This window comes from Lutjanus erythropterus, chromosome 1, assembly GCF_056507025.1.
Source record: "Lutjanus erythropterus isolate fLutEry1 chromosome 1, fLutEry1.hap2, whole genome shotgun sequence".
Classification (NCBI taxonomy): domain Eukaryota; kingdom Metazoa; phylum Chordata; class Actinopteri; order Lutjaniformes; family Lutjanidae; genus Lutjanus; species Lutjanus erythropterus.
The window spans coordinates 5,035,606-5,054,763 of NC_139317.1; the positions used below are offsets into that span (position 1 = coordinate 5,035,606).

Here is a 19,158-nt window from a genome sequence, read left to right on the forward strand (position 1 = left end):
AATTTCTGAGCCAAAACATCTTAATTGTATTCTAATTTATTTCCATTATTTTTATCTTGATTTTGTGTCATTGTTTACTTAGATTTTTAGTCCCTGTCGTCATGGCAACACAATTGTTCTGTCACTCTCACTGTTGGAAAAGTCTGATATTTTCAGTGTGACCGCAACCTCAGTAACCCCTGGCTTTTGGTGAGCAGTGTGTGTGATGCATTCGCTGCTCGCTGGTCATGTCAGTGCTGCCGACCTGTGAGTCTGAACAGCGTGGCCTTGCGGAAGCTGTCGCTGTGTCTGTATTTGAGCAAGTGGAGGCGGGGCAGCGTGGCGTGCAGGAAGAAGCCGGGCTTGGCATGGGACTCCAGGGAGTCGTAGCCGGGGATCCAGGTATTCCTGTGCAGGACGAAGGTGGCTCCGTCCCAGAATGCCTCGCTCTGCTCCCACTTGGCCAGCCTCACTTGGCCGCTGGGGCTCGCGTACAGGAAGTAGTTCGGTCTGTCCGCTGCCTCAAAGGAAACCCGCGATGTGTCTGTGTAGAGGAAAATCAAATGATTGATCAGTACACCAGAATCCAGAGGAAGATGAAAGCAGATAATGAGATGTTTAACGTTGCTTTCAAACCTGTAGCTTGGTTCATTTGTCCCGGACCAAAGGAAAAAATTATAAGTTGTTGCATTTTAGTTCTGGTCTGGTTGTGTTCACACTGACTTTAAAACAATATAAGTAAACAAGAAGTTACACAGAATCACAGGTAACTGTTGACTGGATGGTTGTGGTGATTGTCATCCTGCATCATCAGGACCCAGGAGAGGAAATCAAATTCTAGAGACTGACGGAAGTTAATGCAGCACTTTAAGGCTTCTGAAGCTCATATTTATGTTCTGCGCTGTTTTCTTTTGGGTTCTATGTTGATATTTGCTGATTATAATCATTATTCAGCAAATTGCCATATGAATAATGACTAAAAGTTAGAGACAAGACAAAAAGAAAATGTCTTGTACAGTGATGATTCTGGGCTTTTTATTGTGGGATGAATTTGAAAAGGATCCAGAGCACAGCAGTATGGCAGCTCACACGCAGTAAGTGGTGAGACCAGCCTGTTCCAGTCTTGGCCTGCTGTCCAGCCTGTAGCTCAGGTTGCCATATTAGCATTCGGCAATCTGATCTCTGAACTCCTCTGCCACTGGAAGTCAATGGAAGTCCATCTCATCCATCAGTGTTTTCACTGGGACGCTCAAATCGTTCCAAACACTGTTGAATGCAGAGGAAACAGAGGAAGAGGAGACCGCCGACCGTCTGGCGTTTGGTCGGAGAACAACGACTTGAAACTCTGATTCTCAGATTATCTGTTCTCAAAGAGCTGGATCTATCTCCACATCGGTGCCAGCGCTGGAAGAAAGGTCTTATCATTCTTCTACGGGGAAAAAAACATCTGGCTTGCTTGTATTTCTTCAAACCAATCACAGTTATCTTTGGCGGCGCAAAGCCCAGGATACAGTGACAATTCCCCTGCTAACTCGTGTCAGAAGGAAACTTGTTTTGGTGGAAGATTTGCAGGCGTAGGTGAGCCAGGGCATCAAAATGACTGACTTCCTGAAAAAGGAAAGGTAACAGCAACTCACTTGTTTACATTCATACCATTAGCAACCAGGTTAGGGTTAGAGTAATGTGACATTTTCAGCGTGCACATTGCTAGCTCAGAAATCCTTAGCAATAGTGATTGCTAGTGAGTGCTGCATGAAATTAGCAGACAATGGCAGACCAGTACCCACAGTCTACTTTTGGGGAGTCAGACTAAGCTGCAAGCTGACATAAATTTTTCAAAGTAATATTATTTGTGAGAGGTGTTGCGAGTGACAAACCCACAGTGATTTACACAGTAAAGAGTTTCTCTCAGAGGGTTTTAGCATTTTTTAACTCAGATTTTGATGTTGTCTCAGGGAGAAGATCACAGTGGATGGATGTACAAAGAGTCCAAACCACGTCCACAATGGACACTGCAGCTCACATCCTATCTGTTGGTTTCCTCTAACAGTGAAGACAACCTTTCATGGAAGGAGATGACCCATTTTGTCACTACGGTAAGAGGAACTAACCTCCTACTGATTTCTCACAATCCTGCAGAGATACAGTAAACTTTGCTGTCTCATTCAGCAGCCCTCCGTATTCTGCTGACGGGAAAACATATCACTTCGGTATCTACACACCCATCAAACTTTCCCAAACTCCACTACAGAAGTTCCCTTTCATGCAACGATACTGCATCTACCGTATCCTGCATTAGTAAAGCAGACACTTCTTTTTTTTTGTCCTACAGTGACACCAAATGAGTGTAAAATAAAACTATGAAGCCTCTCAGCTAACCACAGGGTTCCCACACTCAGGGCCACATACATTTGAAGGACATTTCCATGATGTTTAAGGTCTCCTTCAAGGGAATTTCAACAAAAATTAATTATGAATTCTCAATTATCAGTTACATTTCGAATTTATGTCCATGGGGACCTTCTTTGGAGTATGAATTTTAAAATACCTGCAACAAATATCAATATAAATTGAAAGAATATAACAAAAGCAAGACCTTTTGCCGAGATATTCAAACATATTTAATATTATCAGAAGGCAGGTGCACCCTCTACAGCATCAAACAGGAAATTCATCTGTATCTGATCCAACCACAAGCACTTATTTTAGTGATAAATCTTAATTTTTGAAACAGGTCGCCTCTCAGTCCCACTAAAATATTGCGGCCCACCAACAGCAGCTGAGAGGGAGTTGAGGCAAGAAAATCCAAAATGCAGTTTCTACAGAAATACATAAGGAATAGTTGATATGTCTTTTTTCTTAAAGGGAGTTTGGCCTTATATTTTCCATGGAGAGTAGAGAGAGACCTTTATTTTAATTCAAACTGCTAAAGTATGAGTGAGTGGTTTGATTAATGGTTTAATTTTTTCATACATGTGGATAAAACAAACACGTTCGTGGTAAAAACAAGATACTGATCAGAGTTGTCTAAGTGCTTTTGATTCCTGATTCTTGTCAAGTTAAGAAATGCTGATTAAATCCAATTTTTGTTTTAAAAATAGTGTTTCTAGTGACACAAAATAAATCTCCACTACTCAGTTTTCCTCAGCATTTAAGCCCACAGGGAGAGAACTAAGACACATCAGCAAACGTAGGCTTTAAAAAACAAGAATCTTTTGAAAACTCATTATAAACTTTTAAGTTGCATTTTGTTTGCACTTTTTTGACAGCTGACAAAAGCCAAAAATGGAGAAGACGACCGCGGAGAGAGTGCTGTGCATTGGAAATAAGCAACGTCAGAGTCAGCTCTTGTCGGTGACGTCGAACCCTGCAGTGTGAACAGAAGTAACTCACCGTGAGGTCGGGCTCTGCTGAGGCCCGGGGTCATCATGAACTGCGAGAGGACTCCAGGGGCGGCGGTGGAGCTGACGTTGCTCCGCTGCAGGAACACAGAGCCGCTGGACCTGCTGGCTGCCAACGTGGTCGTCCGATCCCTGAAGGTGATCAGCCTGAGGGGACCTTTACCCAGAACTGCACACAGGAGGCCATGTTAGAGCAGCAGTCAGTGTTGTTGCACAGTGTTGCTCACATACAACAAATCCCATATACTTTACATCACAGCTTCCTTCTGCAAACCATACTTATTTTTTTGTTTTGTGTTGTTTTATCAGAGTTACATCATCATGGGGTAGTGTCATGCACACTTTTAACATCCACCAGTGACTCTCTGGAAGCAAAAAGACATCCAGTTAAGAAGCTAAAACCTAAAAAACACAGCATTACATTGTGTTTTTTAATTATTTCAGTAAACATGCAATGGTGCACGTATGCAAGTGTCTCAACTCCCACTCCCTCCAGTAGTCATGGACACAAGTTTGACAAGAAAGAGACACTTCCTGCATTCCAACAGCATCTAAACCACTGTTTCTCAAAGTGCGGCCTGCTCTGCGACCATCAGAAACATTCTGTTCAAACTCTAAATCTGATATGACACATGCATTACATTTCAATACTTTCTCTTTCAATAGTCAACATTTAATACACGACCGCATCCAACTGTGCTGCCACAACAAGCGTCTGTCAGGTTAGGAGTGACAGTTCGGTTGCAAGGCAGCTAGTGGCACCTTGCAAGTGTTGTGGGAATTACATTCTACTTGGTTTTGGTGCACAACTCAGCAGTTTAATGACGGAAAAGCCACCACAGGAAAAACACTGCATGGTTGACACTGATTACAAATCCTGTAACAAGGTTATGGGTTTACCTATGTTACTTTATGCTGGCTCCCTAAATTAGTACTCAGTCATCAAAACTTTGAGAAACTCTGATCTAAATAACTGTTGTAACACACTAATAAATACTGTGAGTGATACTGTGGAAAACCTATTAATTGATCAGACATGATTAAGTCTAATTTAGTTCTTCTATTTGTCACATTGCTGTAGTGTAGCATTATTGTATCACACAGTGGTATTTAAATCTGCTGCAGAGAAGAAAAACAACTTAAAAACAGGTCAGTGGGCAGAGATTATCATACCTTTATTGTAGAATTCACAATCATACGCTGCAGAAAGAAGCACAGAGACAGTTAATAGCAATAATACTAATAAAAGCAACCTAAGTATCTCTTTTAATGAGGCATACAGTATTTATTTTAGGATTTCTAAGCTGTCAATGTTATTAATGGTTAATGATTGTCATTATAATCATTATTATTATGATTATTATTATAGGTTACTGGCTTCAGATTTATATGAACATGTAAGTTTTTCACTCCCTGCATTCCAACTTACGGCACAGAGATGGGGAACGCCAGTCGACCGTAACGCCCTGATGGCAGCAGCGCTGGGCGTACGCCGCCACGCTGGTGCAGAAGCATTCACAGTCGCCTCCACGACTGCAGGAACACGTGTCCGCCAGGCAGTTCATGTAGAACCAGGTAACATCCACCTGAATACAAAGAAAAACAACTTTCACCACCCTTCTTACAAAAACCTCAAGGATAAAAAGGACTTAAAAGGCAGGATCAACAGCTTTCTAAAGTCATACTCAACCTAATTATTTATCTGATCTATTTAATATATTTTAGACCCGTTAAGCCGAAGGGATAAATGTTTGATACTCCCAAGATTATTACATGACATGAAAAATTTAACAACTACTAACAACAGCATATATTTGGGTTATATTAAAGTCATGTATGAACTATAAAAGACATTCAGATGGAAATGAGCAGTTTGACAGGTGAGTTTCATGAGAGGAAACACTCCACAGAGTCCAAACTGCAGGAAAGAGGGCAGCTGCTGCTGCAGTACTGTCACTCACCACCGGGTGGCAGGCCTGGAAGACCTCACTGAGCAGGACGGCACACTGACGCTTTGCAAAAGGCTCTCTGAGCGGACTGAGGCTGCAGGGGTGTCTGATATCTGGACTGTTCACACACTGAACACACACAAACACACAGAGGTGTTGAATTGCAACTTTTTATTAGAGGTTAAGTAGTCTGAAAAGTCTTGTCTGGGGTAATTTGTTGGTTGAGGGAGTTTTCCGGTGATGATCTGATAAAAAAACAGCGATTAAATAACAAGCTTCTCATCATTGGTATTTCTGGTGTTCTGCCATTAACATCATGTCACATCATTCCTCAGTGAAGTGTTGGAACAAACAGACACATGACAGGAACTAGTTTTTTTTCTCTAACTTAAAAAACAGGTTGATGGGTGATGTTTCACTCACCTCTGCTGCGGTCCAGCTGTTTCCAAACTCCTGCGGAGTCGGGGAGTCGATGTTGTCGGGTGTCCTCATCTCGTTCACCGTCTTCATGTCGAAGTTCCCGCACAGCCCGCTCAGCTTCCCCTGAACACATCACCAACATTAACCAGAACCTTTTTATAAACTAAGATCCACTTAATACCATCACATCCTGAATATGATATCCTCTTAAAAGGTTCCATTTGTACGGTCAGAGTTTACCAAACTGTGAAATCACTGTTATCTTTATTCTGATAAGAGAATAATAGAATGAAAAAGAACAAGATGGATGTGTTTAACAATGCAATACAGCCCCTGACCACCAGTGAAGCTGCAGGTGGTGGGTCAGATAAGTGCTCCAAACTAAATGATCAAAAAAGGTGCTGAACCTGCGTCTTACCTGCCAGCGAGGTCCGACCTGGATGTGGATGGTGGTCTTTCGGTCCCAGAGGACGGTGACATCTTCCTCGGGAAAGTGAACGACCGTGAAGTATCCGGCCGGCCAGATGAACATCCTCTGCTTCCTGTCAATCACACTGGATGGATTCTGCAGTGGACAGAGAAGTTCAATTTTACTTAAATATTCTCAAATGTTATTCTTGAGGTGACTTAAATATGATCCAGATATTTCATGAAACTATGCTGCACATTTGCTGCTAGTAACCTGCATTAAACAACAAATACAGACCATACTGTCACGGTGACTTACTGGCTTCCCTGTTTCGTCATCGAACGCTATAAAGGATCTTCCGATGTTGATGAGCAGAGACTTCCTGCAGATGACTCCGCTGTCGAAACAGTCGACGTTCTCAGCTGCGACACTGAGCATCACATCAGCGCTGCTCTGTGGAGGACAGAAAACACAATCACACAAACTACACACAAACTATCAAAGTCTTAAGAGCTGAGAAATGCTGCTAACGCTAAACCTTATATAATATATTTAAACTTATAAATGTATAGAAAGTGATGGAAGCTTGCTTCACAGTAAGTTTGTTTTGTTTCAAGTCATTTTTTTCACTTTTCTTTAAAAAAAGGAGAGAATAGCTTACTCTGCTGCTGCATTTAAAGACTCTGTGTGGTTTTGACTTCTAGCAGCACCACAGAGCTGTTTTGTTTCTCTCTCACATGCACACAGGGCTGAAGCAATACACATTCCTGCCAGTGGTTTCATACTATTCTATTTTTTATCTTTTAGCCCAGTAAGAAGAAATCAGCGACAAATCAGCTGTGTGTTAATTTTGCTGCCGACCAGATTGAGGTCCTTTTTACATTTTACCATTAAAAATAACATTTTTAAAATATATTTTCTATTTTTAAGGCAAAATTAGGATACTAAAAGTAGATAATACTGCAAATAAAAACAGGAGACAATGAGATTCTAAGAATACTACAATACCACAAAAACTTGAAACATTTAAGCATTTTTTTTAAGTTATTTAAAGGGACTCTGGAGCCAGGATGTCAAACGTAGAGCCGTATGACAAACGCATTGGACCACTAGATGACTTGCAAAGTGTTAAAACTGCAGAGAAGTCATCAATTCCATTTTTTTCAATAAAATGCGCACGCTGGTGGCAGGCCCAATGCTGGATACACTATTACAGATCCCACGTGCTTATGTACACACTACATGACACAACACTGCTGATTGTAGACTAGTGTTCATGCAGGAGCCACCAGTGGAAAATGTCTTTGTCAAAAAGGAGAAAAGTGGACACAAAGGTTTTCTGAGGAAAATGGACCAGTTCCTATTTCTTAACATGTAATGACAAAAGACTGAATATGGAAAAAATTAAGACATATTGTGCTTATTTTTCAACACAGGCTGTTCATTATCTGTTTTGTACATGCGTGGTTAGCTTAGCTTAGCTAAGCTTACCCTTGTTGTCCTTTATAGGTTAATATGCAATTCTTTTACTAGTTTTATTGCCAAATTGGACCCATACGTGGCTCATGAACTAAAATGAATTTGCTCGAGAACATTGTAAATTTCACTCTCCTCATTTGTTGTGTTGTCCTTTGTCTTTTACTGGTCTTTCTTTATAGTTTAATACAAACAGAGTGAGTGATGCTGTGAAAGTCCTATGTTGTTAGTGTAATATGGTTCTCTTGCTATAAATAAGAACTTTGAATACCTTTACGAGATAGATTTTGCATGCACCGACGTAGTCAAACAGCAGCCCATCAAAGGTCCTGTAGTGGCGATCACCGTAGGCCATGCACATGGACGGACATGGCTGAAACACACACTGGAAGGTCCCGTGCTGGCAAACACTACAAAGACAGCAAAGCTTCAGTGATTCAGCATCAACTTGTTCCCACTTAGTGCGAGGACGTTTTTTTCATCTCTAATGGCCTCCTTTTGTCGAGAGCCTCGGGTTTACCGCAGGCAGAAAAGTGGCCGGTGAATTGTCAAAGGCCTGAATCACCGCTCATTGCGCTATTAGGCTGTCATCTACGTCTTCGTCGCTGGCTATGGCTTGAAGAAGAAATGGAAGGATGGGAGAATGACTGAGATCACTGGGAGAGTGTTTCCTTTCACCAGCCATGAACAGACTGAAGCTGAGGGAATCAAAGAGTCATACAAGGGCCCGCTCTGTTTTCCAGGCCTTTTTCTGTCCTGTGATAACCGAGAATTATGGATATCAGGTGGCCACTTTCGCTGCTCTGACAATCTCAGGACTCTGCCCTCTCAGGTGAATCTGACTTTGAAAAATTAGCAACGCTGCTGGAGATTTGTCTTAAATCTGACAGATTTGATTGTTGGCAGATGATTGGTGAGGGTGATACAAATTAGTCCACTATGACATGATGGATACAGACACACTGAGGGAAAGAAGGAAAATTAAAGATCCAGTGGGAACACCAGACATTATGTTTTAATTTAATGAATAAAGTTTAATAAAGAAAAAATGTACTTACCACTGATGGCAGGGGGAGGAGACTCTGTCGCCGGGGTAATACTCTTTTCCTTTCCATAAACAGGGGCAGGATGCAGGCTCAAAGCACTCATCTCCATGTTTCAGGAAGCTGGGGTTCAAAGACAAACTTGTTAAAGGACAAAACATCCTAAAGTTCTCTTTTTACTGATATGGAAAATGGAGATTGGATGTGGTGGTTTGAGATCGACAGATTCTGGCGATGCATGGGTTAAATCCTGCAACTGTAGTTCATTAATCTTACACAGGGCATGTTCAAACATCAACGAACAAGATTTCAGTTTGCTTGGTTTGTGCACATTCAACAGTAACATTTACCAAGATAGCTAAAAACATATCATTTCTGTAACAAGAGAACCGCACTTGGAAGTATAATCAAACCAACTACAGGGAACAGTTTGCTCCAAAAGCAGAAATGCCTCTGATACAGCCTAAAGTGTAGTACATGAGTCAATGCAACTCTAACCCTAACATCACATAATTTATGAACCCTGCAGCATCCTGCACAGCATTTTTTTTTACTGAGTGAGGCCATACAACAGTGGTTAGCAGTATTTTACACTTTTACTGGTATTGGATCGGTATCAGGCAAAATGGTTTGGGATCATATCCAGGATCAACTACATCTTTCCCTGTATTCTTAACTTGTCTGAGATAAAGTTAAAGAGACTGAACCCATCAGGGTAGATTCTCCACACAGGGCCACATTCAGTACTGCCTATCAAAGATTTTTTTTAAGATGCATCGCTTATCACATCCACAATATGACAACAAATGGACCTGAAAGGCTGCTGCAAACAATCAAGTGTGAAGATACTGTTAAACTACACAAACATTTAAACCAGGGCCGCAACTAATGATTATTTTCATTCTTAATTAATCTGTTGATTATTTTATAGATAAAATAAAATGTCAAAAAATGGTGAAAAATGTTGATCATTGCTTTCCAAAGCCCAAGAAATGGTCTTGTTTGGTCCACAACCCAAAAATAGTCAGTTTACTGTCAGAGAGGAGTAAAGAAACCAGAAAATATTCACATTTGAGAATCTGAAATCAGAGAATTTAGACATTCTTTAAAAAAAGATTCAAAACGATTAACTGATTCTGTCATTTCAATCATATTTGCGATCCAATCAATTAATCGTCTAATCGCTGTAGCTCTAATGTCAACCAGTGCAAAATGTCTCTACATTGAATGCATTAAATGTGACATGATGACACATCATTACAAAAATGTCTGTCAGAATTTCAAATTCACCACGTTGTCTGCAAAACAGTCCAAAAAAGACAGAACCAACAAATTCTCATTATATTCCCACATTTATGAAGCTGCAAACCAGAGAATTTTGCAGTTTTTGCCCAATAATTAACAAAAAACAATTATATAATATATAATAATTAAGTGTCTCAAGTCTAGTGACCATGACAACAGAGACCACAGGCTGCGTCCAGTCAGACATCATCAGCCAATCATTCCCTAACATTCACCGAGTAGTTTTAGGGTGCCTTCACACCTGAAAGTCTGAACCAGGGTTCACGTTGGTCCGGTTAGTTTTGGTTTCACATTGCAATTATGTGAGCGCACTAAAGACCTGTAGAGGACACACCTACGTCCTGCTGTCGTCACCTTTGTGAGCTCTGTCTCTGTCTATTGTCAACTCAGTTCAATTCCTCTCTCTCTCATCCTCTCGGAAAATAACTGAAAAATGCTGGAGTTTTTGTGAGTTTTTTTCCAACTGATTCTGTGAAGTCTGACTCAAAAGTCAATTAAACACTTGGTCTTCTCCTCTTCACATGTGCAACTTTTTTATTTGTTGTTTTTCCTTTTTCTAGCTCGGATGATAGCCTGCCAGAACTTTGTGAAATTGGTCCAAACCATCTAAAAAATGTTTTCACACTAGAAATGATCTGAACCAGGTTTCAACTTGATCCGGATTGATACCACCTCTTTCGGGTTGGTCCAAGGTTCAGCTGTTTGGTGTGGACTGCGGCCCAGGGGAGGTTTTACACCTGCGGTTTTGATTCAGAACAAACTGGAGACTCCCAGAGTCCAGACCAGATGAGTTAGTTGAGAAAGCATCTGAAGATCTGCACTGTAAAGTCAGTCAGAGTAAGAATAAGCTGACTGAATTGTTACATCATCAATAGGCCAATAAAAGAGCCTCATAACTCCATGCAGTCTAATTTGGAACAAATGTTGGTTATTATTCAAGAACTGTGGGCTAACAGGATGCTATCATGTTATAGCATAATCATCATTTGAAGCTCCTGTGTTCATCTCTAATCCAGATATGAGGACTGTCCTCTGCCAACAGAACGACAGAGGCAGAGCCAAAGCAGGTTGGCTTCCAGAGCGGAGCGATGCCAGGAAACAAGAGGCAGAGAGTTTCAGGGGTGGGCGACTGTGGATGAAAAGCGGCAACACTCGTTAGCTACATGAGAAAACCAGACAATTAGGATTCTCAGAGATAGAGAGAGAAACAGTCTTTGTCTGGACGCCTCCATTTGCCTTCCACTCTGCGAGACGAAGCTGATAAGTATCTTGTAATATCCAGGGTTGAGCTATATCCACTGGCGAGGCTGCAGACAATGAAGTGACATACTGAATAGTCCCGCCACAAACCTCAGGTTCATCTGAGTAGAGTTACAAACCAGATAAAACGGCGTTAACAGCTTCCTTTATCCACCCGCCAAGCTGCCGTATCAATTACTCTGATCAAAGATCCTAAAATCACTCATTCTCTCGACCTACGTGCACATTATGAATAAATCCTCATAAACACAGAACTCATTTTAAAGTTTAATTCTATCAGACAATGTAAAAGAGGAAGATGTAGTTGTACAGAGTGGTGACAGGCGAGTCAGACGGCGCAACGGGTCGACTGCAGTCTGCGATGCAGCCAGCGTTGTTCCAGCCTGTGCACTGGAGCTCACAGGTTTGATTATACCAGATAACAAAAGAGGAAATTTTCATGTGCTGGAAAGTAGGCCAGTGAAGCAGTGAAGTAAGAACTTGTAGGAGAATAAGAAAAAGTAAGAAGAGGTGCTGATATTTTATATTTACATGAACACAAGGCACAACTTCATATGCTCACAGAGAATCCAGACCTCAGCTGGAGCCCAATGCGTCAAACCACGCTGAAGTTGATTCAGCACTAATTGGTTTCATCTTAAAAGACAACCACCTGTCTTACCACCAGGAGGTAAGAAGCATTGTCAAATGGTGTGACGAAACCAGCTAATTTTAAATCCAGGTAAGACGAAGGAGCTTATCACTGATTTTTAGAAAGAAAAAGACTGCAGTGGCTCCTGTCTTGATTAAAGATGCAGCTAATGAGGTGGTTTCTTCCTGTAAATACCTTGGAGTTCTTGTAGAGGCTGGACTGCAGAGAGGACACTGGACGGACCACAGTCCAGGCTGATTTTCATCAGGATGCTCTGGTCTTTTGATGTCAGCAGGTCATACGTTTTTTTAATCAAAGTATTTAGTGTTCTTCTGAGGCTGTTGTTTGTTGGGGGTGGGGCTTAAACTCAGAGGACAAACACAAGATCAGTAAATGAATAAAGATGGCAGGATCCAGTATTGATTGGACCCCTGACTCACTAGAAGTGGTCATTGAGAGAAGAATGGGTAGGGAGCTCAAGAGTGTTTTGCAAAATGAGGATCATCCCATGAATAATGTTTGTTATGGTGAGGTGCTTCTCAGAGAGTCAGGAAATCCTTTGTACCTGCTGCAGTGAGTTTTTTTTAATGAACATTGTTGTTGACTGTCACTGATGATGAATATTGTATTAAGGATTATGGTAATGTCGGCAGCCATGAACATGATGTTGATGTTTCATACAAGCACTAACACGTACTGCTGCAGTCTCCATTGTCAATTCAAAGCAGTCTCGCAGTCTGAGGGAAGAGGCTGTTCTTCAGTCTGGTGGTACAGCAGCGAATACTTCTGTATCTCCTGCCAGATGCCAGCAGGGTGAACAGACTGTGGCTGTGGTGGGTGTTGTCTTTTAGCATCCTCTGGGCTTTGTGCAGGCACCTCACCTCCTCGATATCACTGGTGCTCAGTAGATGTGTGCCAGTGATGTTCTGGGTGGTTTTAATGATCCACTGTTAGTCCAGTGACTCTGCTTAGTCCAGTGATGTGTTTAACATCAACCAGCAATGATTGGTTTGCCAGACCTGAACAAGCAAGCAACTACAGCAACAAAGTAGGCTACAGAAAATGTGCATGATCAATTTAAAAAAGTCTCCAAGATAAGTTTCTGATGCTCCAGATGAAAAAAGAAACTCGGTGTTCGGAGGAGGGATTACAGTCACACAAGTGTGAATTTGTATAGCTGCGACAAGCTATGGTGACGTACACACATGCACACATCTACATGCGCATGCATTCACACACATTCAATGACTTGACCTCCACAGCTGAAGTTAAAGGAGTGGGATTAAGAACTTTCTGCAAAATCCAATGACGCCAGTTACAGGAGTCTTTGTTGGTTCAAGAGTTGTAAAAGGGAAGTGGCTAAAGTATTGGAGCGAGGCAAAACATAACTAATAAAAAATCAACTCTGCTGAAACCACAGATGCCTCCCAAACATCTACTGCTGATGATTCATGAGTTATGACAGGAAGAGGGCTGTAAGTCACTAATGAAAAAGGAGCTCAGCTGACGGCTGTGATGTCTCCCACAAGAGTCTTTGACAAACAGACAACATGAGTTTGACCATGGTACCAAGACCTGTTCATAAATTAAAAGCCACGCCGCCTTTTGTCAGCTGTCCTTTGGCTCATTGGCCAAACTTTCCACAAAATCTTGAGCTAGTTAGTGACACAAATACACACCTTCACACACACACACTTGACCTCCATGGCAAAATTGCAGTGTGTAAACTGAGACCACCAAAGGATGGGGGACTTTTGTGGACCGACGCACTGACCTATAGAGCTGCTGGTCACAGTGTAAAAAGAAAGTGAGGCAATGGCGAGGACAAACACGGGTAACCACTGATGAAGCTCTTTATTGTTGGAGAGCGCTGCTATAGACATATCAACGGCGTTTGTGTAATTAAAGTCTTTTAATTTATCTTTGCATTGAACTTGAAAGAGAAGCCATCCATCAACCACATCAACCTTTGTGCTCTGTTAGGGTAATGATGGCATCCTTAATAAGATTTATGTTCTTAGTTTACGTTTGCCTGAAAGTTCCTCCACATTTTTTTTTAATTCTGCAAGTATGAAATAATGTTATTAAAGATAAACTCCCTGGTTTTATTTTAGGACCTAATATCACCCTCAGATTCCCAAAATGCCAGTTAGCTGTTGATGTCACACGAGTCACCTCACCTCTTCAGTAAGAGGTTTGAGGTTGTTTTGTATATTTCTTTGTTCCGCACTGTATCACTCTGCTTTTGTTTATAACACTTCCTCAAGATGGTCTACAGACAAATAACTATACAGTATGTACGTACTGTAACCAAAACCAGATTGTGGTATGCTGTGCGGTCCTGTGTTGCACCTGAAAGTCCAGGTTCATATGAGTTCAGCTGCTCTAATTGTCTCAGAATGAGGAATGAATGAATGGTCTACATTTTGATCATAAACAAAGTGTGCCATTGTGACTGAAAACACAATGGATTCTCCTGTCAGCACCTCGGCTAATTATTTCCCATTAGAGGTTTTTAAGTCCGGCTGCAGATGAATTCCTTGCAGTTGACTTTGAGTTGGGATTTTTTTTTTTCCTGTCTTCATGATAATCATCTAAGTGTAGTATTAATATGACAGAGGGAACACCTGCTTATCATCTGCTGTCTGGTTTAGAAACTGAAGCCAGCAAGTTGAAGACATATGCTTATTTGCAGCGGGCCAACAATGTAGTGGGTCCAAAAAAAAAGAAAAAAAAGAGAAAAATGTGCTTCTTAAGCCAAAGAGGAATACTCTGGTGCAAGAATGAGGTCTTGGCTTCTAATTTGGTGATATTGTATTTGTTTTTGGCTCATGCTTACATGAGATAGAGCAAGGCCTAATTGTGCCTTACAGGATACAGGGTGTTTCACAAGAAACTGAAACACCCATAATAACAAAACTTCTCCTCAAAACTGTAAAAAAAAAAAAAAAAGAAAAAAAAGAGAAGTTTCTAAAGATCAGACTCATGACTGAACCCGTCACTGCACGTATCACCACAGCTGTCATCACTGACCTGATGATTTCTCTGTGTCCATATTTACCACAAAATTAGTTCACAAACTATCAGGTTTCCTGGGAATTATTAAACACTTGTACCATGTCCGGTATTCTGGGACTCCTCGTCACAATAAAGGTCATCCAGATTAATGTGGCGAGTAAGAATAAATGAATCACAGCGGAGAGGTGAGCAGGTGACGCAGGGTGAAAATGACTACAGGGCGTCTCCGTATCCGTCTTAACCTTTTCTCTGTGTCACTGTGTTTAATGTGTTAGACGACACACTGAACAACGGGCAGAAACTGATCATATTTTTAGACCCGAGGAGGCGGGAAGGTTCATGACGGTGGTGCATGTCTCACTTGTGTGGAATTTATTTAACTAAAATGCCCATTAACCTTTACATGTAAACACTGAGTTATAGTGAGAAAATCAGTATTTTGTATGCTGCTCAACTGGCCATAAATTAAAACATGGATGTTTTATGGTTTTTGTACAAGAGGGTTTGTTTTAATTGAGGAGATTTTTGTTAAACTTGCCAGCAGTGTGGCTCCAAATAAAATGAACTCATTGATTTGAAAGCTATGATCTCCATCGCAAAATTTGTGACCTCTTCTCCTTGGATCAACCACTCATATTTTTTCTTGGTAACACTTGTGTGTCTAATACAAACGATTCATGATAATTATTTATTAAAAATGCCATAAGACTCCTTCCATATTGTGCAAGTTCCCACTTAGAAAATAGCTCACATTCACATTTGTGAATGCTGCTGTTTTTTAAGCTGTGACACCCCACTCAAATAAAGAGTTACCTTCCTTTATATTTCAGTTTGAGATTGATATCAACTCCTAATCTTGTGTTTTTATTTTACGTGGGTGGATCTTTTGTTACCTGTATTAATAAATCTTTTAATAGAATCTCTGATTATTTTATGGAATCTCAAACTAATATAATCTATATGCACATTTTGCCTTCAAAAGTACATTTAGCTGCATGTTTCTCAGTATTCTTGTCTTTCGCTGTTTTACTTTGCATTCTCCATTATATACTGAATTCCAACTACTCTCATAAATTCTCGTTGTCTTCGTGTTTCTTCCTCTGTAAGTTCTGCCTTTAGGTGAAAGAGAAAGGTCAAGAATATCATTAATTATATATCGAGTGTGTTTTAGCGACAATGTCTAAAAACTGCTAAACATAAAGGTTCTGTTATCAGGTTTAAAGCTGCCATGACTCAGCTGTATAATCTGTGTTAAAGTGTTATAATCTATGGATGTGTTTAAACTGACCCTTGTCTGTGTACATTGTCATCAGGATGACTCTTGGTTGATGTCACAGAATGAAACCACTTAACCCTCCTTTCAGGCCGACAGCCAGCGAGGATTACAGGGATCAGATGACTGTAATCTACTCCATGATGTCTGTCCACCTCGTCCACTTGTTGTGAGGACTTTCGTCTCCTACACATGATCTAAGACTGCTCCAAAAATGGCCGCTAGAAGCAATGAACACTACAAAACATACATGCCATTGCCAAGTTTAAATCTCAACAGATCTCAACACATGTTCTCCTCCACTCTAACATGACTGTTAGTATAATCAGAATTATAAAAGTCCTCCATGTAAGCTGTGCTCCTGTCTCTACAATGTCCAAATGAAGAGGTCCTGCCTCCCCTCAGGTAACCAGCGCCACCAGGTACAGGGATTTTTTTTATCCTTCACCCAGCGCCATCCTCCTGCAGAGGTAGGAGGAGGAGGAGGAGGAGGAGGAGGAGGAGGGATGGAGGATTATTCCTGGCTCTTGTGACATTTTTAGAGAGTCTTTAACCAGTCTGCAGCCCGACCCCCCGCTGACCCCGGCTTCAATGACACAGTCAGCCCGGTCCACTCAGAGATTTAGATTTCACCAAACCTACACAGTCATCTCTTAACCTTTATTTACCAAGAGAAAGGTCAGACTGAGCCACCGTTATACATGCGCACGCCTTCATACCTGATCAAGATGACTAATCACAGAGGAGCATTTGGAAGTTTCTGTAACAACATTTTTCCAACTGCTTCCCACATCTTTATCATCCAGTCACTAACTCTCAGGTCACAAACAACTCAACAGCAAACATGTCAGGCCGACAAAAGTGAACCTCAGCATCAGTGAACATCAAAAACAGCTGAACTATGAAGAGAAAAAGTGTGATAAATCCAGCCCTGCCTTCAAGGGAGGGGTCAAAGGGCACAGATGACCCAAGACCCATGCAGAGGTCTGTGGGTGACCCTTAAATGGGATCAGGTACAACAATTTAGTTACTGTCTTATTTAACAAACAATACAATTTACAATTACATGATAAATAAATGTATTGTTATTAATCAAATAGGTTTAAACTTGTCATCTGATAAAGCACCCCTGCTGTTATTGTGAAAATGGTACAGCTGAAACACTTGGCTAGGTAGATCTGCAGAATGTACCTTTAATCTAAAGCGAACTGACTGGTTAAATCAAAATTAGGGCTGCAAAAAACGATTAATTTCATCCTTGACTAATCTGTTGATAATTTTCTTGATTAGTTGATTATTATTTGGTCTATAAAGTGGTGAAAAATGTCAATCAGTGTTTCCCAAAGCTATAAGAAAGTAAAATGAAAATAGAAAATGTTTTCAGTCTGAATGACAACCTATAACAACAAAATATAATACAAATTTAAATTTTAACACATTTAAGTATGTGATTTAAAGCCATTTTAACCATCAACTTGTATAAAATTCACTGGAGTAAAAACAAATATATCCATATACATACAAGCTAATATAAGCTAGCTAGCTTTTGCCAGATTTTAAATGTTAACAGTTTTTTTAATCTTTTCCATCATGACCTAATTTAGCTGCTGCCTTTTCTGATGTCATGTTGTATAACTAATAATCAAAACTTGTATTTATCAAAATTGATATTTATGATTTACAAAGAAAAACTGGCAAATTCAATTTCAACTTGACTCAATTATTTCATTGTAAAACTGAAAGTCCTGAGCTTTCGTACAGCTACAGTATCCAGTGATGGAGAAATAACATTTTTGGTGCAAGGCATCACTCACCCAGGAGGGCAGGTACATCCGGCCACGCAGGGCTCATGTGTCGAGCAGGTGAGGTTGAGCAGGTAGGATTCACAGGTGCGCTCGCAGGCCACGCCCCTTCCTGACAGGAGGCCATCGTCCCCCTCAGAGCAGTTCTGGTAGATCTGACCAGGTGGACACAACCTGCTGCCTGTGAGAGGAGGAGGAGGAGAAGGTGAAGACAAACACTTCCCAGCTTCAGTATTATTCTCTGCTACACCTGATCCATCCATTTTTCTTTTCTTTTCTTTAATCCCATTCCTTCTATGTTTTGTTTCCACAGCAGTATAAGGCTCCTATTTTACCATAGTTATGTTCTTTTCTGTGATTGTGTTGTTGTGTTGTCACTTTCACCCACTGAACCAAATGATGCATTTGTATAAACATAAATTTTATGATCATTACAGAATAATACACTTCAATTTGACATGTTGAAATACGAAGAATGAACGGAGGAATATTTCTGATGACAGTGACTTACCACTGTCTGTTATTTGGGACACCAGTTTACCGTTGAGACAGAGTCTGCCAGGAAATAAAGAGAAGACAGGATGATGATGATGATGACAATACATGATGAAGATAAATACACAAACTAAACAGGAAGTTAATACATCAATAAACATGTAATGAAATACAATACAATTTTCACCTAATATTGCAAATTCAGCTGCCTCGCAGGGTAAGGGTGAAGATCCCAGGAGCTGGAGGGGACAAGTCCTCCCCAACTTCTAAAAAATGTGAAGTTAGCCCCCCTAAATTATGTCTAAATAAATGATGTAATTGAAAGTATATATTTCATTCTCTGAAGGGTCATGAGAACAGCATGGGAGAAGAAGGTGGTAACTTTAAGGCCAGTCAACTTTCCATCGCCAGTGACTTCATCGTTACGGACACCAATAGCAACAAGACTCTTATAAGTGGTTGCACAAAGGATATTTACATCTTATCCTGTGTTTTTGAATCTCACTAGTTAAGTTAGCTTGCTGGCTAATGTTGCATTGATCATACTGGTAAAACTCTGAGACAGGCTCTGTGGTCCCCCCCCTCCTAAGTTGTAATCAGATCTGCACCCTTGGTCCTTGGGGAGCACTAATGAGGCTGCAGACTTTTACTTTTGGTCACAGCAAATATTCAGAGTCAAGTCATGTTACAAAGGGAG

The 19,158-nt window shown here is 40.8% G+C and overlaps 1 protein-coding gene across 1 annotated transcript in view; it reads right to left on the minus strand.

The window, feature by feature from the left end:
• Positions 1 to 19,158, minus strand: part of otog (otogelin) — a 72,387-nt gene that overhangs the window by 19,478 nt on the left and 33,751 nt on the right. The window contains exons 23-34 of the mRNA XM_084728819.1: positions 18,478 to 18,521; positions 17,979 to 18,147; positions 8,693 to 8,800; positions 7,906 to 8,044; positions 6,477 to 6,611; positions 6,168 to 6,314; positions 5,753 to 5,872; positions 5,342 to 5,458; positions 4,810 to 4,966; positions 4,554 to 4,580; positions 3,373 to 3,549; positions 245 to 523 (exon numbers count right to left, since the gene is read on the minus strand). Of these exons, the coding sequence (XP_084584945.1) occupies positions 245 to 523; positions 3,373 to 3,549; positions 4,554 to 4,580; positions 4,810 to 4,966; positions 5,342 to 5,458; positions 5,753 to 5,872; positions 6,168 to 6,314; positions 6,477 to 6,611; positions 7,906 to 8,044; positions 8,693 to 8,800; positions 17,979 to 18,147; positions 18,478 to 18,521 (1,619 nt within the window). The remainder of the gene's footprint in view (positions 1 to 244; positions 524 to 3,372; positions 3,550 to 4,553; positions 4,581 to 4,809; positions 4,967 to 5,341; positions 5,459 to 5,752; positions 5,873 to 6,167; positions 6,315 to 6,476; positions 6,612 to 7,905; positions 8,045 to 8,692; positions 8,801 to 17,978; positions 18,148 to 18,477; positions 18,522 to 19,158) is intronic.